Genomic DNA, 22018 nt, shown 5'->3' with positions numbered 1-22018 from the left:
GTGAGGACAAAGACAATAGAAACACGTACGAATGAATGTGAAAAATATTTACATATCATCCACTTTCCTTTGTCTTTGTCCTCACTGCCTCACTATCAAGCTGAATTTTAATATATTGAAAAAGGCCTAATTTATACAAATACCGGTACAACAGACCACCAAAATATGATACAAAACACTTTTTGCAGCTTTCACACTTACTTGTTCAGCTATAAGTGCATATCCAACATCATTGTTGATAAACTCAAACGTTTCACCTAAAAGTGGGTTGAAAGGTTTCCAAAACCTACAAAAAAGCAAATGGAAATTAAGTAAACACCTCCAACAATAATGTTTAAAAAGCCTTATAAGGGAACCTTGACTTCTACTATAAAGGAAATCAACTTTCTTTTTTCCAAAAAAAGTGTTTATGAATTTTCTATCTTCAATGATACGGTTCCCTTTATATAGCTCTGACACAATTAGCTTTTGTGTGATAAAAATAGGACACCCTTGATATGCCACAATAATTATTATGAAAGGTAGCGATGCCTTTGAAGTTTGAAAACAAAAATAACAAATTTGTTTATCCACAGGTAGCCCAAGCTATATATATGAAGTATCTGTGGAACGCAAGAGTAGAAATATTATGAGGATTTAATATGGGCAAAAGTTCAGTTTTTCTCAAAAATAAATATTTACTATTTAAAATAAAAAATTGCTAACCTTGGAACCACCTAAATCGCTCTTAATCGACCCAGAAACCATACCAGAAACAAAGAACCAAGACTGAAGCAAGGTAAGCAAAATTTTGTAAATAAAATCTTTTTTTTTTTAATTTTGGGAAAAACCGTTTTCCCCATACAAAGCCTCATATTTCTACTCTTGCATACACATACTCATATATTGAACTTGGGCTACCTGTGGTTTCTTTATTTCACATACAAGCTCTTCATTGAAAGTCTTGTAAAAAAGTGATTAATGATATCTTTGATAGCTCAAATAAAGGTAAAGACAGGTGTTCATTTACAACATTACATTAGCAAAGGAAGTCACCATGGCAATGGTATAGATAAAAAAATTGATAAGTGCATTCATGACAGTCTGGCTTAAAATCAGTTTCATTTTAGCTTGTGTCATATTTTGTTTCTTTTTAGCATTAAAAGGGAAAGATCTTAAGTACCAAACAGTTGCTATGGACCTCTTTAAATAGTCATTTCTTGAGTCCCTTTTAACTCTACAGTTATCCTTTTTTGCTAAGTGTGTCCCAATTTAACATTTCTTTGCCTGGTTCAACTCACAACCGCATTTGGTAAATCACCTGACCAAAATAGAAAATGCCTAAAAACTCAGCAGGTTAACTACATGTATGTTTTCACAATTTTCTAATGCAACCGTATGAGAATATTCTAACACAAAATCTGCAGCATGGATTTTTTTAAATAGAAAGTAATCCAAAAATTGTCATAAGGCCCTCCTTTCATACACTTTTTAAACGATCAGTTCCATTTTCTGTCCAAATAGAAATTCTATGCTACAGTCTACGAAAAACGATGGGACAGTTCCCATCCACTGAAAAAACTGCCTCTTCCTTTCGTTTTATGAGAGTTTTGAATGCAACGCACGGTAGAGGACTGGGACTAGTTGCGCATGCGCTCTCTGATTGACGTGGTGTCAGATTTCCATGGAAAAAGTTACTTCAAAGAACCATCCATGCAACCCTGTATTTTTCGCACATTGCTAAGGAAGTGAAATGTTGCTTCTGGTAACTGACGTCATCATATCATGAGCTGACCAGAAAACCCCACTCACAAGCAAAAATCACCACACAAAGTGTTGTTTTCATTGAAGGTTTTCATCGAGGGTTTTCCTCACCCTTCCTAGCACTCGTAATCTCAGATCAACTGTGCATGCATAAACGAACTGACTTCCAGTTTGAGAAAAAGATAAAATGACCTTATTTAGGAAAAGGGGGATTAAGGTGAATAACAAAAAAACGCGTTTTTTATGGTTTTAAACGCAAACGCGTTATAACACTGTTTAAACGCATTTAAACAACGTTTAAACGCGAAAAAAACGCGTGCGTAAGATTTCATGTCGGAAAAGGTTTACACAAACGACGCGTTTAAACGCTGTTAATTTACCTCAAGTGAGCGCATAATTACATGGCTGCATGCTATAATATTATTATTGGGTGTCATCTGGGGTTAACTGTGATTTATTTAAAACAATTCAGCTCGACAAACCATCGAAATCTTGATTGTTTTAGTCGTTGCAAGTATTCGGAAAAGAGAAGAAATGCGAATTAGTCCAACCTAAATTGGCGGCATTCTCATGAAGAACAAAACAAAACACTTACTTGGCGACTCTAACGGTAAATTAAATCATGAGCATAAACAATAGAAATTTGTTTCAAATGAAGTGAGGAATGTACAAATGAATTTACAAGATGGTGTTAAGCACAAGTTGGCTTTGATGTGTACCCTGTGATTAGCGAGGGTCATCAGTAGGTTTCTCTTGTCATGTGCGATCCAGTTTTAGAAATGTAAACAGAACGTTGATTGTTGAATGCTGTTCATGTTGGTCTTAGTAGAGTCGCAAACACTTACAAAATCAATCAAATTAAATTCTGCATTGGGGTTACCAGCTGAGGCATTCTTCACATGCAAAACTTACTACCATTTTTCCTTTAATCATGTTTGATCAAGGCAGTTGACATAGCGGCTGTCTTCCGACTCTGAGCGACAACCAAGGCCCAAGCAACCGAACGAAGACAAAACAACTCGTACCATCATTACAGGGCTCAACTAAAGCTGCATATAAAGTGTTACGTTCAAGCCATTAGAAAAGAAATTGATCGATGACTCGCTATTTACCGCTCAAAAGAAATAAACTGACCCACAGATTTGTCGCGATCAGTCACACAACCTTTCAAAATTTTGGGACTCTTTGGTCATTTAGTACTTGTCAAAATGAGACATCAGTTTGTTTAATTTCCTGTTTGTTTATGATTTGCGATAATGGAAAGGGGTTGACTAGGCAGATAGCGAAGCGCCAAGACACAAGCACGATAACTTGCAACAATATGATAGCCCTTTCAAACCTCTGAAATAACAAAAAAAGCAAAGCTCTGAAAGAAATGGATCATACTTCTCTGAACCCATCCAACCTTCCCGAAACATTCGCGGGTGATTTGCAGTTGGCAGAGGAAACCTATATTTAATGAGCGAACAAGAGCAGATATATTCAGCGTCCTCGGCCAAAGCTTCAACTTCGAGCCATTTAATCTCACCGGAAGGTACCGGTCACAAAGATAGCAAAAAACGGCTCTTGCTTTCGTTGAATCGATCGGGGCGTTACTAAACACAGGAACGGAACGGAACGGAACGGAACGGAACCGAATATACCGGAATAAACCGGAATATGCCGGAATGAGACGGAATGACACCGGAATGACACCGGAATGAAACGGAATGAACAAGAATGGTACCGGAATATACCGAAACGAGGCGGAATGACACAAATAAAGCGGAATAAACCAGAATATGCTGGAACAAGGCGGAATGACTCTGGAATAAAACAGAATGACACGGGAATGAGACGGAATAAACAAGAATGGTACCGGAATATACCGGAACAGACAACAGAATAAGGCAGAATAAACCAGAAGGACACCAGAATCAAGCTGATTAGCATGTACCGGAATGACAAGGAACAAAAAGTAATTTTTATCAGTCTAGACTGTGGAGGAATAATTGTTGCAAAAGAGAGAGAGAATGAATGAATCTGGAAATTCCAAAAGTTTGTGTGTTAGTTAGCGCCGACCGATTTTCGGTTGTTTCTGTAAGCTTTTGTTGTGTCACGTGATTTCCTAAGGGAATGGCATGTGTTTTTGCCTTTTGTAACCTTTGGAACACTTCGATTACGAAAAAAATTTGACAGGTATATCTGTCGCTGAATGAATAACTATTTGTTGTGGAAGTAACATTTTTTTCGTGAACAAATGCAGTAGCAAGAGAAACAGAATGTTATTCTAATTGTTTTTGTCTATGGATCTCGGAAGCGGCTTTCACTGTGCGAGTCAGAAAACCCGTGAACATTTTTACTTCATTCTGACTGGTCAGTTGTCTATTGACCAATCACAATCAAGTTCAGCGAACCACAAACTAATTACCGTTGCTGCTTGCCTGCTTCCCACGACCCACACGTGATGGAGATATACGAAAATAGATTCGCGCAAACAGGCGGAAGACTCTTTTTCTCTTCCCGATTGTTGGCAATAATGCCATCGAACCTGAACGCAGTTTTTCCTTGTTTGAAGAAAGAAGTCAGAAGCACAGAAAAAAGATTGATCGTTGATAATATATTTACATGAAGAATTGTGAGAACATATTGTGACTCGTTCCAAGACTTGTTACTTCCCCTTTGATGTATTTTTTTTTTCAGTCAGTCTCTCTCTTCTACAACAATTATTCTTCCAAAGCCTAGACTGATAAAAATTACTTTTTGTTCCTTGTCATTCCGGTCCACGCTAATCAGCTTGATTCTGGCGTCCTTCTGGTTTACTCTGCCTTATTCTGTTGTCATTCCACCTCGTTCCACCTCGTTCCCGTTATTCCGTCTCATTCCGGTGTCATTCTGTTTTATTCCAGAGTCATTCCGCCTTGTTCCGGCATATTCCAGTTTATTCCGCTTTATTTGTGTCATTCCGCCTCATTCCGGTGTCATTCCGGCTCGTTTCGGTATATTCCGGTACAATTATTGCTCATTCCGTTTCATTCCGGTGTCATTCAGCCTCATTCCGGTATATTCCGGTTTATTCCGGTATATTCAGTTCCGTTCCGTTCCGTTCCTGTGTTTAGTAACGCCCGAATCGATCGCTACGTCTCTCGCAGTTCGACAATAATTATATTATTATAGCGACAACTGAAAGAATCCGTAACATATAAATTGAAGACTATCCGATGGAAAGCCTGTTCGTGAACACCAAGGAAGTTCCGAAAAAATCAATTCGCTGATCAGAAAAACCGGTTAATACTTGCGATACTACCAAATGTTCGCGAATCTAAAAACGTTCCCAGTTTCACTGAATCGTTCCCTACTTCTCTCGAACCAAATGTTTGCGAATCTAAAAACGTTCCCAGTTTCACTGAATCGCTCCCTACTTCTCTCACAACTGGACATTTAGGTTTCTGTTTCTCTATCCAGGATAACAATGGAGAGAATTATACAACCCAGAAGTATTTGGTCAAGTCAATGCAATGTCTACTTTGTCACATTTCGATGAAATGTTCATGTGATTCGCTCATTCTTTGAATTACGTCCTTCTGAAGGTGGTTAAATGTTGCCCGCCTGTTTTCTGTAATTTTCTATTTTCTCGAGGCATTATCAATAATGGTACAAACAATCCAATTTTTTCGTCACTATGGGGTGAAAACCTTTTTCATTTGTTGCGGGGCGAGCGTCACGACATCGTGACCAGTCTACTCGAGTGATAACATGACACATGCCGAATGCTAGCGGCGTTATCACTTCGATTCTGCTTTATTCTGGCGACGTGCTCTTTTGTCGCCAAAAATTCCGAAGAGGAACCACGAAGGAGGAGAATGTGAAGGTTTTAAAGAGTTTAAAATTATTATTAAAACAAGCTTGAGACAAATGATTGACCAGCCTCTTGGTGAAACCTGATGCGCTAATGGAAACATTTTGAAGCGTCGTTCAGTGGTTCGCGTTTCTTTGAGCAATATCGTTGGCTCTTGTCTGCAGAATCCGTAGGCTCAAATGCGACTGCTTGCTCCATTCTTAGGAAGACTCGAAAACCGAATCTTTTTTCCTGCTTGTGCTAACTGTCTGGTTGCCGTTGTTGATAGCACGAGATTCGTGCACTGCAAGTGGGCTAAAGTCGCATGAGGTGCTCACAGAAAAAGGATAGTAAATAATTAAAGACGAAATGTGATTCTTACTGCAAGACAATTTTTACCAACCTGCTATATAAAAAGGAAAGGCAAAAGGTAAGTTTGCTGATGAATTGATCATTTTGACACAGTGGGTTGGAAGACATGCACCCTAATCTTCGCATTTCATACAAAAGAACAGGTACCGTACTTATTTGGCTACAAGCCGAGCTCGGCTATAAGCCGAGACCCCAAACTTCTTACGGAAAAAGTCAACTTGATTGACACGAATTATAAATGCATAATACTCGGCTATAAGCCGAGACCCATTTTAGGTCTCGATGTACGTGTATTATCGACTATGGAATTTTCGTAATTTAAAATACAAATTGACATTCACTGAAAAATTATACGCAAAGCAATCAAATGAACACGAAAGATAAGAAACAAACAAGCGACGTGATCGTGAGGTGACGAATGTTATTAAACAATTACTGACCTCACTGGAAATATGTCTTCGAAAAAGTGAAGCGTTTTATAAAAAGTTATTCCACTGGAAACCTTACAACCTCGCTGTTAAACTTATAATAGTCGCCGAAGCAGAAGCTGTAGAAAATAACTCCGAGATCGCCGGAGAATACGGCATCAGTGAGTTGATGGTTCTGTCGCTGGAGGAAAGATAAGACAAATCTGTTTAACTGGGAGCTTATCGAGGAGCGTATTCTGAGCTCGATCAACGACCTTTGGCGTGGTTTTCAGAGCAAAGAATTCAAGGTAACCTCTATAACGCACTCGACGGCACAGAAGACGATGCAGTCTTCGACGAGAATATTCCAGAACAAAAAAAAAAGTGAAGACGAGGAAATGGACGATGAATTCGAGACAGACAACGAGGAAAAAGACGAGCAATAAAATCGATCCTGATCACACAACAACACGAGCGGCTCCTTTACGAGCCACCAAGTAATAAAAGTCCATATTACACCAACAACAACTTCTCTTCATTTTACAAGTAATTTAGTTCGGCTTGTAAGTGAATACACGTTCATTTTTACTGTTTTAATTTGCTGAGAAAATTTTTTTTATCAAAAATACTCGGCTACAAGCCGAGACCCCTTCTACGGCTTCAAATTTGCCCAAATTGAGTGAGGATTTGTGTAAAAATCGCTCGGCTTATAGCTGAATAAGTACGGTAAGTTATTCATTCAAATACAACTAAATTAGCGTACTTTTCAGCATACGAAATGCAGTAATTGAAGCGCGACAGAGCCGTTTGTTTGAACGCGTTAAAAATCTGTTTAAACGCATACAAAGTGCGTTTCCACACGTTTTGACGAACGCGATTAAACGCGTTAAAACGTTGTTTTCGAAATTCACCTTAATCCCCCTTTTCCCAAATAGGGTCACAATTATTATATTATTATTTAATTTCCAGCAGTCTTTAAATTGAATCAGGGTTTGAGCCAGGATTTGATCACTGGGGGGCAGTTGTACATAGACGAGTTCACGCTCTTGAGTGCATCATGGGTAATCAGGGCAAGGTCGAGAGAAATTCAAAGGTTTGTAAGGAAGTTCAAAATGATGAAGAGTATTCATGATATGCAATTTAGGGTTTTTTATTTTCCAAAAAAAAAGATATGCACTCAAGGGTGCGGCAATAAGTAAAATTATCTATATTATGTTGTGGTTTCATTTTGTCTTTGGTTTGAATTTTTTTAAGCAAGTCCATTTTTTTAACTAGTTCACTGTTTTGAACCTGTTTAATTTTTTACAACACTGCCAATTTTAACATGATTTTTTGGTCATCTTTCTGTAGTTAATTAGAACTTGTTATGTAGTATTTATAAAATAAACTAGACAAAATCATTTTAACATTACTATGACGTATTGTTTCCTCTGATGCTATCAAAGCCAATAAATTGCATGTGAACAATAAATTTTCGTGATAAGGATTAAATGCTCAGCTTAGAGAGGACACTGCATTTTAGTATTTAGGGTTACGCTTTCAATTTAGTGATTGAGGTACGCACTTACATGTATTTGAAACAGTATCACCATTGATGAGAATGGGCTCACATTCTTGCTGGGACTTATTTGCATCTCTTTACACTTTTCAGTGTTCTATTGGACTCCATTTTCTAGTGACCATTGTATTACTTTATCTGTATGACGCTGTGCACTGGTAAGCTGGTGGTATTGTCTACATATTTCCATAAGCATTTTCGATTACACGGTCATTAATCATGATTAAAAAAACCCAAGGCCTTAGTTTGGTTCCCTCGGGGATGCCCAAGGGAACTGATCCCCAATCAGATACCCATCCCTCACCAAGTTTGATTCTTTGAGATCTGTCTCACAAAAAGTCGATAATCCAATTAATTATGCTACATGTATTTGGCACATTTAACTTACATAATTTCCTCATAAGAATGCAATGGTCGATTAAAATTAATCAAAAGCCTTATGATAATCAAACAGAACAGTTCTTAGAATAGGAGGTTTTCACGTGACGTCATCTCCGCCAAGTTGGTGGATGAAAACAAAAGATCTCTCATTAGCTTCTTTTGTTCCTCCACCAAAAGTCGTACCTTTCTCTATTGCTAACGGTGTCTCTATAGGTTGGTTGAAAACGTCCCATAGCACTATAATTCCTATCAGTGCCCTTAGACTAATCATGAAGCATGTCCAATAAAGCGAGGGGGGTGGAAGACTTTGGTACCACGCCATACTGATTCATATATTACATTTTGCAAGTAGTATTATAGAGGGGGTGGGTATTTAGTGATATTCAAAGGCGGCTGCCTGGAATATCAGGGGATATAGATGTGGGAAGGAAGGGTGGGGAAGGATAGAGGCCCTGGTGAAGGTCAGAGAGGGGTAGGAGAAGTAGAAATTATGAAGGCAAGGAATGGACAGAAAAAGTGGCTTCTTTTGCCCTGTTTAATTTGAAACCACTAAAAAACCAAGCCCCTGTTTTGTTACTAACTACAACCCAAAAGAGGAAAATTCAAAAAAGTTTAAATAATTTAAACTTGTTTGAAAAATTTAACCCAGTTTGAAAAATGCAAACTGGTTAAAAAAAATCAAACTGGTCAAGGAACCTTTAAACCACAACATATACATTTGTACAATTAGAATAAAATGGACCTCAAGATCAGCGTTTTCCTAAAATTTTTACAGCCCAGTAAAAATATTAATAGACAAGGTAGAGCAGGTTGTTGTCACTGAAACTGAAAAACATTCTTTGAAGTGATGGGCACACAACTTAATATGTAGACAAATCAAAATTAACAATGTAGACTTTCTTAAAAGGTGTTAGTCCAGATACCATTAGAAAACTGTTCAGATAAAACTAACCCAATGTACTGTAGACTAACATACCTGCCTAACACAGTTGAATATGTTGAACAAGCAAAGGCTGCCACATGAGCAAGTCTCACTAATGAATTCTTGTAGACTGCATTTAATTCAATAAGAATAAAGTGGTTATAATTCAGTGGTGCACTGTACAATAACTCAAGGGCTCTTAACATAAAAGCAACACTTTTTAATCTGAACTCTTTGTGATGAACTGTTGCCATGGTATTTCTATGTACAGTTTTGCTTGAATTTAAGTTGATGGTCTTAGGACTGACCCCTAAAGACAAATTCCCTTATCTTACAAGTACACTGTACATGTAAAGTCCAGGAATTCCACTTGATTTAGCTCACATTGTCATAAATGAAACTATCACTTTTGAATTCAATATTAACTAAATTTACTTTAAGTGAGGTAAAGAGACAAATAAATTGTAAAAAGCATTGCTGTTATTAAAAATAACACACAATAGTGCGATCCAAAAATACTTTAAAGAAAAATGTGACAAACACAAAAATGGAGGAACTGGGATTGCAGATAAAAGAATAAATTTAAATAATTTACATCATGCTTCCCCAGAAACCTTCTACATGTATGTGGACTGAGAACATATTTCACTCAATCCAACATTCAAAAGACCCAATGGCATACAGGGTCATTAGTGTTGAATAGTATACAAGCACTGTAAGTTGTGAATTTCTTCTGCTGACAAAGCACTTACATGCAGCTCTGTTGAGAATATCAGCATACTCTAAGTCCTCAGCAAGTCTCTGTAAAAATTAACCAAAGGTTTCTAATTAAAATAGACAATTCAGTAGTACAGTACATCAAAGTATAAATCTAGGCAGTCAAGGACCTCACGTGGGTCCTGCTTGGCACGCAAGGCAGGGAAATAGAAATACATTTTGTCGGCGACCACTGACCGGTTGGCTCAATCAAGAGCGCACTGGAATTCCGTGTGGGAGGTCGAGGGTTCGCATCCCCGGCTGTACCAACACTCAGGGTCTTTAAACAACTGAGGGGAAAGTGCTACCTTTGTTACTAGATCTGCAAATGGTTAGACTTTCAAGTCTTCTTAGATAAGGATGATAAGCCAGAGGTCCAGTCTCACAGCCCTTGTTCATTAACTCTGTGGGATGTTAAAGGTCCCCCACAGCATGATACACATGTACATCAGGGTAACCAGAAACCCATAAGGCTTGAAACGTATAACGCGGGTTCACAGCTTCCGAATATTCAGTGCGAACTGATTGGTTGAATGTTTCAGTACCATATTTGGAAACCCCTTGCTCTTGTTATTCCAAATATGGTTCTTAGCAAATTGAATATTCAGAAGCTTGTTTCCCAGCACACAAGGGGCCGTTACATGTTTCAACCCTTATGGGTTTCTGGTGTACATGTAACAGGGCACTTTCATGACAATGTGTAAAATATCCCCAAATCATCATTACTAGCCAGATCCAGTGTATTAAGTTATTAACATCAAACAAACATATTATTTTGGAAAATGTTCATGGTATAATTCTGGTCTTTAGTTTGTTAATTTTTAGAAATTTCCCAGAATGCTTTTGGGGTGTGGCATCTGACTATTTTGGTTTGCTTAGCATGACTATTATTGCTAAAATACAACTTAAAGCTGAGTGTTTATTTTTAATTTGCTTAGAGCTGCTTTTTTCTCTGTTTTGCAATTTTTGGCACTTCTTTAGAAGCTCTGATAAGGTAACATGATTCCTAGAGGACCTACATGTATGTCTAGAACAGAAACGGAAGGAGAGAGAAAGAGAACGACAACAACAAAACAGAATACCAGCAATAGCTCATACTTAGTGGAAGAAGTTACTCCGCAAATTCTTTCCTTGGGCACTAAACCGTTTGTTATTTTTATGGATGCATATTTTTAAAAGGTGGTTTAATCGGTTCTTCCCTTGTTTAGGAATGAAACTTGAATTTTTAAGGTCAACTGGAGTTAAATAACAATTATCTGTTCTCTTTTGGACATAAAGAAAAAGTTGATTTGTTTGTTTGTTTCACTCTAAAATGCGAGCCAACTGGTTATTGTTGTGCCTCGACAGTGACAAGAAAAATTTGCCCATGTGTTATAAGCATGTAATCGCAATGAGCTCTCATAAAATTAGGGGAAAATCTCACTAGCTTGTGTTTTCAGAAGTTTTTTTGTTTAAAGCACCTAAACGTTATTTACGTGTTAGAGCAGGATTTTGTTTGAAGTTCGTCCTTTCTTGGTTGCAGTTGCATTGCCATATTTTGCCGATTCCTGTTCTAAGCCAACCTGGTGTGTTTCAATGAAATACATTAAAACGTGAAGAGTAGGGCACAGAGTTCCCAGTGTTGCAGTCTGACCTTTCCAGCATGTGGTCAGCTTGGCAGGTTAATACCTGTAGCTTGACAGGCTTCTCTGTGAACGTGGCTACAATAATTGTGTGCAACAGCCAGAAGTCAGGCTACTAATTAGCTTCAATCAAACTCAAACTCAAAACTCAATACCCAACTTTACAGAAAAAAAACTGAAGAAAATATGAAACACCCTTCGTCAAATAAGCAATTATTGGATTTAAAACAGGTTGCTTAACTACTAAAGTACATTTATGTGTACATTGATCATGGGTCTGGAGGGTTATTCAACAAACAATCAAAGCAAGCAATCTGCTGTTTTGGCATATATCTTCCAATTATAGAAACAACAAGAGGCTTAAGAGAACATTGCTTACATAGATCAACTTACTGTACATTTGGATGTACATGTACAGTCACTTGAAGTTACCGCATCTCACAGTAAGGTTTTTTATGGAATAGACCATTCAGCATCACAGTGGGTTAAAATCAGTATAAAGCAGTATCAATAATATTTTTCTGCCAAGAGAATACGCTCATCTTGATGAATTACCTGAAGAAATGAAAGGGGCTCATTGAAATGAACAGGCATGGTTACTTTAGTAAGATCCTTTCCAACAACTGACTTCAAAAAACTGCAAATCAAAATAAGCAAGAAATCAGACATTCATTTGATTTTTATTGGTCAAATCACTCAATAACATTACTGTATTCAGTTTTGCAGTTCAATTAATTTTACAAAAACATTTCCAGCTCAGGCCTTGAAACTGCAACCAATTACTGGTAAAACTTTTCTATTTGCACCTACAGCTGTAAATGTTTTTCTCAATTGTTGGAATTAAGGATGATGGTGCCACCTACTGTCATTGTGCATTTGTTCTGCACATCAAGCAATCATTTTGTCACACACTAATTTAATTAGTTTTTTTCAAATTAAAATGTTTCTCTGATTTTTTTTATTGAAATGCTTTGTGGCAAAATATCAAAGAAAAGAAATCGCAATGGAACAGTTGTCACCACGACCTCATTTTTAGCTAGAAACACTAATCGATCGGAGGGAGAAAGTTGACCATGCAGAAGAATTACAGTATAATTCTCAATGGTGCCATCTTTAAGTCCAATAGAATGAAACAGGGCTATTTATTGTCAAAATTGAGAAAAAAAACCAAATGTAGTAAATTCTTTGAAGACATTCACACAAGGTTTGGGATCAATACAGCTTTCAGTGCAATAATTATTGTTGTTCAAAAAAAAAAAAAACCACGAACCATGAGGCAAGCATTTTTTTTTTTTTGCTTCTGTACAATCAACTTCCACCAAGACCAGTTAATGCTTTGGTGCACAGTAAAAGACAATAGCCACAACTTGGGCGTAAACGAGGGGCAGAAAATGTACTGGCAAGGCGCGGATAATAACCTCGGCAAATAGCCGAGGGGGTGCCTCATGCCTGTATTGCAAGGCAGGCATAGTGGCTGGGATAATGTCCTGGGGCCAAGTTGACCCAGTCCAGCAAAGTAACAATATGCCCCCTCCCTAACAGGGCTTCAGCACAGGGATGAAGGGGTGCTGCAGGCAGCAATTCCCTACCCAAAACGCCGAAATAGACGAGGAGTGCACTGTACAAAGCCCATTAAGTGGTTTTCCTCCCAACTTCACAGAGAGAAAGAATGACCCTACAACTCCACAGAGTTGCAATAGCGAAAAGTAAACATTGCCTGCCCCAAGGATGAAAGGAGAGAACCGACGAGTGGAGATAGGGGTCAAACGGATGACATGAGCATAAAAGAACCAAAACCAATGGGCATTGCACAGAGACTGGAGGGGATGGGACACTCGCACAAAACCTTTGACTGGAGGGGATAGGACCCTCCGGCAAAACATTTCTGTCAAAATACTCATTTGCAATAGTACAACATGAACTTGAGAGGGCAGAAAGTCCAAGGAAAGAGAATGTCTCAGAAAGCCCTCAAGAGCCAAATGGGCCTTTTTCCTTTTTTGTTTTTGTTTTGTTTTTTGTCTTAATTAAAGGGGAAACATGGCATTAAGCTTAGGATAGTGCTTTCACCCATGTGATGGCTGGCATGTGGCTGAAAAAGGGATAAAAGGCAATTGTATCGAGAAGAAATGAATAAAGTTATCCGAGCCACTGTCATAGATCATTACTGATTGTAAGAAAAACGCAAGTTTCAATGAGATACTCAAGTGTTCTCAAGGATTCCAGGGGATTTGGTAACTTGACATAATTATCGTTTCCTTGGGGAGTCCTGATGTAAGCTTGGTATGCGTTAGTTTTTCAGCAACCCAGAATTTGATGAGCCAGTCGAGAATGCCAGTGGCTCCCGCGGTTGTAGCAGCACCAATACTAAAGCTGTGAGACGCATAGGAGGAGCTGTCAAAGTCAAACAGGTTTAAGAGAGTCCATAAGTTGTTGGTGTGTGAAGTCTGGGTGAGATTTGGTCCATACGAAATTGCCATTGCAGGTAAATTAAAAAAATGTGAGGCTAAATGCAGCCCACAACACAAAAGAGTCAACATTGGAAAACTGAAAGGGTTGTAACTTTGTATAGATGCTATGGAGAACCTTGATCCTCCTCAAACTTTTGCGAAAAACTGGCATTGCCAGAAGGTCCAGGGGACGAAACTCAATGTGAGGGTTGTTGAGTGCCTCGAGTGCCGCCAGATAAACGTAATTGTGCCATAAGAAACTGTATTGGACAGATGAGTAATGACAGAGATCAGGGTGGACTCATGGGCAGGTAGAAAGGGGGTGTTGGGGAGAAATGGAGGGAATGAATGAAAATATCTTTCCGAACTCCTTGTTAAGAAAAATAACCTGCCCTGGTTTGGAGGCATTGTGGGTTAGGTTGGTTAGGCATTGTACATTGTATAAAGGGGTGTCCGGGTGGGGGAACCTTGCAAGTGAACTGTAAGGATCCGACGAGGGACTGGAGGTCGTGCAGAAAACCAGCCCTTTTCGAAGACCACCTGGAAAGGACAGTGCGGGTTCTCATTAACTGATGCTGATGTTGATGGCCAGACGGCCGGCAGTGACACACCCAGGCTCAAAGTTTCCCGGTTTCAAAGTTTTCAAAATTTATTGAAAAACCCCTGAATGTGGATGACGGAAGGGATCTTTAAATAATGCTTAACGAACCACTCAAGGGATATGGAAAGCTGATTAAAAATGAAGGGGGCACTCCATAGGAAGGGTAGGTAGTAGTGGTCTTTCCAGGCCATTCCCAGGAGCTCCCTCACAGGTGAATGGGGATTATTCGCCCGGGCAGTGTTCAAAAGCCAGGGAACGGCATTGGTACACATGTATTGGAGGAAGTATTCAATGGGTATAAAGGCATTTAAGCTTTCACAAGACCCCTTAGGATAGGATAGGATAGGTGAAAAAAAACCAGTATGCCACTTTCCACTGTTCCTCTTTGGGACAGGACCACGGGGTGAATCTGAAAGTTTTCAAAGGGAGGGGGGATTGGAAGGGCCCAACAATGTGACCAAGTTGGACCTCGTCAAGGAGGTTGGCCTCTATGATTTGAGGTTGACGGTTCGCAGAGGGAAGGTTAGGGGCGTATCTGGTAGAGGTGGCATTTAAGGAGGTGATGTAACAAAGAAACATTAACAGGAGTTTGGGCCTTTGGGACTGCATGAAACTAGTGGTTTGCCAATTTTTATCACTATGGCCTCTATTTTTTAAAAAGGAGTCATTGTGGTGGTAGGGTGGGGGAGGGGGTGCTCTCCATTATGGGTCTTAAAGCAGTGAATGAAGGGGCATCAGTCTTTGCTGCACTGGATACCCCGGTTGAAGGAGTAGAACACTCCTCGTGAAGGGGGGAGGGTGGTGAGGCTAAGGGCAGAGAGGGAGCAGCAGTAAGTGTTCTGATCCCCACTCCCACAGATTGTACAGGACTAGCATAAGGGTCTTGGTCTCCCAGATTGAGGGAAGGTTTGTGGCTGTCTTGCTACGAAAGTCAATATCATAGGAAGGCCATGCCGCAAACCTGCAACTTCCTTTGGGTTGATAGGAGAGTATCTCTACCGCCCTTGGGCAAAAACAAGTGAGAAGGAGAGTACAATATACAGCAAATACCAAGAATCGAGCTGGGCTTACTTTTTCCGAGACGAGGGGAGAATGCTTCATGGCTTCTCGATAAAGGAAATGGAAACCCTGAGAAGGTCGTTGTCTGAAAGGCACATGTCTGTGTTTAAAGCTCTTCTTGCTTGGACGCCATCTTGGAATAAAATTTGACCGAACGTTGACCGCTGTTTCAAGCAGTGCGTCGTCAGGGATGGTGACAGTTGCTGGTGCATCTATATGGAATGAAACTTCCTCAGCAGAAGCACTTGAAGTAAAGGGGTTCACGGTGGGGCATTGAGCTTTGGAAATGTCAAACCGAGAAAGCTCGCATGGTGGGATGAATGAAAGAGCCAAATAAGGTAGTCATCTGATGGGAAGTCATGCTCTCCTCCCAGGCGCTGCCCAGTATTTGCTTACCAGCATTAACTTCTATTTTATTCTAAAATATCATTAAAAATTAGAACAAAGCCTTCAAAGGCAAATAAGCGCACCACAACAAACAATTGACAACGCAAGTAGCTGCATGTGGGTGATCACTTCAGTGCATATGGGTTGGATTCCATCACAGTGCACAACAAAAATCACGTCGATTTATCACTCCAAATATCCTTGCAATGTTACTCTGGTCACTTAAGAGCAATTAACCAACTGCCTTGCTTAAGTGAAAGGTGGGTGCCTGGGATACCCAGGGGCTTCCATTGTGACCAGCCAGCCCCTCGATAGAATACTGCCACCATGGTTGGCTAATCCCCACAACCCAGCCATGAGCCCCCATTCCAGGCACCCGTCATACTGATGAAACAGTGGAAGGAAGATAAATAAGGGATGGGAGGGTGGGGGAGATGCTAAATGAACCGCTCCACAAACCACTGCACAAACGCTCGACAAAGAAGTTGCAGATCCTAGCGGTGTACAAAGCTACCATGTACATGTACCATGTGAGCCTGCACTTACATGTATGGGATTGACCGCTGGATGCCCACTAAGCTCGAGGGCCCCTTGACCACTAAGCTTGTGGACCGCTTGACAGTTAACTTGTGGACTGCTTGACCACTTAACTTGTGGACCGCTTGACCGCTAAACTTGTGAATGGCTTGACCACTAAGCTTGTGAACCACTTGACCGCTGAGCTTGTGAACCGCTTGACCACTAAGATTATGAACCGCTTGACCGCTAAGCTTGCGGTGGTTAACTTAGTTGAATTACAATTTTCGAGGGGGGGGGCAAGCTTATTTTTGTGACATCATGATCCACCATTTTTGTTGTCCGTGAATTGTGATGTACCAAAAACCATGCCGTGAATCATGATTTAAGTTAACTCCATGAAATGCAAATTCGGCTCCACTTCTTGATTGTGAATCGTAAATACACTTACATTGAAGAAAATGAATTGTTAATTAAACTGAAATGACTGCAAATGGAATTGTGTGGTGTAATTTAACTTCACTGTTACACTCTTCTGTCTCAATGGCTTCTTTTTAACTTTTTGCTGCGGTTCCCAAGGGAATTTTATTGCCTGAGGGAGATCGCACCAACATGTGGTTGAGGTCAAAGATCAATAATTATTGCAGATATGTTATAGAAATGAGAATTTCCCTCAGTTCTTAAATCTGCACGCAATCTACATGTAGGATACTCAGTGTATGAAAGTGTCAAAAGGATATTACCAACTGGGCTGCATATTATGTCACATATCCCACCTCCTATTATCCAGTTCCAGAAACTACCATTTCATTAAAGGAAATTTGAAAACTTCCCCACCATTTTAAATTGAGGCCCCTGAATTCAAATTAACAGCAAATGATGCTTGGGAATGGGCAGTCCAGCATGGCAAATGTGTTCGTCAGCACACATTTAGGCAAGAGCCCACCAAGTTCAAAGCCAACACTTTACTTCTAAATCCCGGTATGCATCATTCGTCACCTAATTTAGACTACCCCGAGGAAAAAAGTTGATCAGTTCCAGCTTCATGAGAAAGACGAAACAATTTTCGCCCAAGAAGTTCAAGAGGAAAAAGAGGAACAAGAAGAAGAACAGGTATTTACTACCAACCTCTAGGCGGACAAATATGACACACGCAGTGACAGTGAACATGAACATTCTGTGGAACATGATGATGATAATTTACTCTCACATTCATGAGGGCAGTAACCACTCATAGTGGGCAAGCTATGCAAGTCAAATGTTTTTCATAAGGTCCGCACACAACTAGTGAACTAAAGCAAAGCACTCTGTTTTACAAAATCGGACTAGAAGTAAAAATGTAGCTTCCACAACTTTTTTAACTTTTCGTTACACCTTAATTCTACTTCTACTAAGGTGCATTTCAGTAACTACAGAAGAGGGCTGTCAGGCTCAAAATTGGTTCCTTATATGTGATTAAAAACACATAATTTATAGAATCATCCAGTTGCACTTTTTAACTAAACATTTTGTGCCGATCAAAAGTATGAAAAAACTTCTGTTTCTTGGTTTAAGCATAAACTATAAGAGACCCACTTTTCCATTTTGCATTCCAATAACCCAAACTAAGATCTACTTTTCTGCATAGTCAACACTCCGGTGAAAATTTTCTTATTAGGTGGCACCATCCTTAAGGCACTTTCAGCAAAATGCTGACATAAAATAATTTTATTAATAAATTCTTGCCTGTTCACTTTGGCAGAACACCTTTAAAGACTACTTGGCAATCCAAGCATTGGCTTAATAATAATTATTGCCATTAATTATTTTCATAAGTCATGCATGTCATGATATCCTCCAGTTCAACCAATTTATTAAATTAAATAATGCAATTTTTCTGATACTCTCATCTATTATTGCAAAGTTAGATTTTGCATTTAACAATAATAATAATTTGGGTTTTTAACCTCTTGCAGTCAAACGACTGAATTACATACATGTACTAAACACACAAACTTATTAAAACTAGATAATTTTGCACTGCAGTTTTACATGCACAGACTGTGCATGGGTTTTGAACAGTCCCATGATTACAAAAACCTGCAAAACAGTAGCCTGTTGCAGACACTTTCAATCCATTTATTACAAAATTAATGGATTTGTGACTGTCAAGGCACAAAATGTAACTTGGTGTTCAGTCACAATCTTGTTTCATTTGGGCCCTTCCACAGATGTCCCCTGTACCTTCAAATTATTTTCAATTGGTTATACTTACTTAATAAGGCTTCTAATTGAACTTCTTTCCCTTGAAGCTGGAAGCCTCTGTCTAACTGACCTTTTCTTCATAAACACTAATAAAATAAAATGAACACAAAGTTATCCAACAAGATTTCTTGATTCCATCATTATTACACAGCTTATACAGTAACTGTGCCTGTGTTCTCAATGTGATTAGATGGCTTTGCCTTCATTTTCCATATTTACAACACCCAGGCTAACAAACAATGCAATGCATCAATGGCATGAAATACCACTAAGAAGTATTCATTGTCAGTCTTTTTGCTATGAATTAACCCTAGGCCTTTTGTCATTGGACTTGGAGACTAAAGACTAAAACAGTTGCCACATGTACAAATAACTTTCTTCGCATAAGACTCACTTGTACTTTCTTTTAAAATATGAAATTCATCATTAAGATCATCATCCTCTATGGGTGCCTAGAAAAAGAGAACAACTAGCTGAGTGTAAAGAGTGCAAATTTGACAATTATCACAGATCATGAAGATCAAAATGAATTCCCTCAAGTCTTAAAAACAACTTGCACTCAACAGATTGAAATGTCACAGAAGACTTTAATCAAAAAAGTTGTCATTTTCAAACAAAAATGGCATTCTGCCCAAACAACAGAGTATAAATTATTGTATAATTTTTTGGAAGCAATTTGGTGTATGTGAATAAAGAAAAAGTCTTGTGCATTTACAGTAATACATAATTATAATCATATTGCATGTAATGATCAGAGATTAACCTTGTATCTGAATTATTATTAATGTTTTCTAGGCAATTCCTTTTTATTTTTTAAAAATAGTACAAAAATTAAGGATGTTCTGCAGGTGGGATTCAACACATAAGAAACTGAGATCAGGCTACTGTGGTAATGCATGAATGAAGCAGACACCAAAACTACATGTAGTCATTGAGCTTAATACAGAGCAACCTCTATTAAGCGGACCCCCAATTAAGTGGACACCCTCTAATTAACGTCTTACCGGTACATTTCCCAACAAACAACAAACCCCTATTCAGCGGACACCTCTATTAAGCAAATGCAGGCACTAAAATTAATTGTATTCAGCTAATTTCTACAGTTAAAATCCTCTATTAAGCGGACACCTGACTGAATTGACAATGTAACTTAGTATTGGATTACATCCTTGAAATACTGCAGTCAATTAATAAAGACAAATCAATACATTTAGCTGTCAATTAAACTGTTAAACTTTCATTCACAATGAAATCCTTCTTTGGCTAATTTTTTCTTTAGCCACTTACATGAAAACTTATCACCATGAAAGAGGTATTTGCAAGAAAGCTCAACCATATCCAGCACCTTGGTTTACTCTTTTCCCCGTAACTGTTACCTAGCTAGAATTTGTCCGCCTCTTCAAAACTTTGTCACCTGCAGTTCCATTTTCTTAGGAAGATGAAACGAAATATCGATGTCTCAAATGTGCTAAGCCTGTGTGTAATCGCAGCCGTAGTTGCCATGTAGCCGAATTGGAGGATAAGCCAGGATGGAAAGCAGGACATTGTGTAGCATTCTGTGTCCCGTGCTCTGCGTGTTCAAGAGAATCTCCCGAAATCGCAACTGAATCCATTCAGTTCACTTGGTCATCATCATCATCACCATCAAACTCTTGAAGCCGTCAAAGAATAAAAGCTGTAATCCCAGCAGCAACAGAACCTGCCTGACATTGGAAAGGTGACATGAAATAATACAGTTTGCAAAGGACAATCCGACATGGGGCTACCGGAAGCTTGCTAAAAAGCTTGTTGTTGTGAGTGAGTGGCTGACTAACGTAATCGACTTTGTTTTAATTTCTACACCACAGATAATGGTTCGATTTTGTTTTTTTGCTTCGGGTTGTCAGCTCATGCGAGCAACATCCAAAAGCTGTGTCATCAAGGACTCCAACAATAATTCTGTCTCTTGTATAAGTCTTGAATAAAGGTGTCCACGGATTCACCAGAGTTTTGTCTTTGGCAATTGAACCATGCTCATTCAAGGACAACATTGCAGCAGGCTGCAAAATAGCCATTGAGAGCAGTTTTGACTTTGTCAAAGGACGCGGTTGCTTTGTTTATGCTTAGCGTTTTGACAATGTCATCTGCATAATCCCCCATGGCATAGAGAAATGTTCCAACCTGTACCTGGTTTGATTTGTTTTGAAGACCAGAAACGATCCAATAGCACTTAAAATGTCGAAGCCATTTGGGCCACATGTCTGCTTGATTCAAGTTGTTCGCTCCTTGGAACTTGCTCAGGAGAGGGAGAGAGTTTACAGGCTGTAAAGGTGGATGAAAGGGTGGAGGCTGATTTTCAGCTTCAGAAGCATCTCCCGGTTGGTCTCCCATTCTGTTTCATGGCATTGAAGGGATCAAGACCACCGCCACCAAGTAGTATCAGGCGAAGAAGAAAGGAGACTCCGAGTAAACAAAAGCTAGCACGAGGTTTATTCAAGATGGCTGACCTCTCAATCCCAGCATGCAATGCCTAATCGTACACGGTGTCGGAGTATACCTCACCAGTCTGGCCAAACATTTCTCAATAACTAGGCAACCAGGTAGAAAGTGTACAGAAGCTAGCGATGAGGATCTTTCTTCCTGACCATTCTTATCAAGAGGCTCTTGTGTGCTGCAGCCTCGCAACTCTCTCGGAGTGCCACAACGAAGCAGGCAAGAGATTAATCAACATGACTAGGGACACAGATACCCTTGGGCATTTGCTGCTACAGCACACAGGGTTCAGAGGTGTGTGGTGTCATTTTATTTATGTCATTGCCACCGAGTAAGCCGAGTGTAAGATTCCCTGGCAATTTTTAGAAGGGATCAATGAAAGCGTGTGTTTTGATGTGTGATGTCATTAGACGAACTTGCATGAGGCATGCAACTATTGATGATCTTGTGCTCGGAGGTGAGTGAAAACACATTTTTCCCATTTCCCTGACCATTGTGTTATGTACACTTGCTTTGAGTGTTAATATTTATTTTCGAACCATCGTGTTCTATATTGAGTGAACGAGCTCAAAACTAAACTGGCGTACGTGTTCTTATTGGACGCTGTTGTCAATTTCAGATTTTGGCCCACGAAACTACTGTTGGGTGTTTTGGAACGCTGATACAAATCTGTAAACTATGTATTATATTGACTGTTTCGTTGGCACTTAGCGA

At 39.3% G+C, this 22018-nt stretch overlaps 2 protein-coding genes across 2 annotated transcripts in view; one reads left to right on the top strand and one right to left on the bottom strand.

Annotated features, from left to right (window-relative positions):
- The window catches only part of LOC138052024 (large ribosomal subunit protein bL20-like), a 596113-nt gene that overhangs the window by 477624 nt on the left and 96471 nt on the right, over window positions 1-22018 (top strand). The gene's annotated exons all lie outside the window — the stretch shown is intronic.
- LOC138052021 (oxysterol-binding protein 1-like) overlaps window positions 1-22018 on the bottom strand; it is a 36519-nt gene that overhangs the window by 12761 nt on the left and 1740 nt on the right. Inside the window, exons 2-7 of the mRNA XM_068898373.1 lie at window positions 19227-19284; window positions 18843-18918; window positions 12134-12215; window positions 9953-10001; window positions 9255-9330; window positions 202-286 (exon numbers count right to left, since the gene is read on the bottom strand). Coding sequence (XP_068754474.1) covers window positions 202-286; window positions 9255-9330; window positions 9953-10001; window positions 12134-12215; window positions 18843-18918; window positions 19227-19284 — 426 coding nt within the window. The remainder of the gene's footprint in view (window positions 1-201; window positions 287-9254; window positions 9331-9952; window positions 10002-12133; window positions 12216-18842; window positions 18919-19226; window positions 19285-22018) is intronic.

Source organism: Montipora capricornis, chromosome 6, assembly GCF_036669925.1.
Source record: "Montipora capricornis isolate CH-2021 chromosome 6, ASM3666992v2, whole genome shotgun sequence".
NCBI lineage: Eukaryota > Metazoa > Cnidaria > Anthozoa > Scleractinia > Acroporidae > Montipora > Montipora capricornis.
The sequence above is the reverse complement of the archived record's forward strand: the minus strand, read 5'-3'. Positions and strand labels throughout refer to the sequence as shown.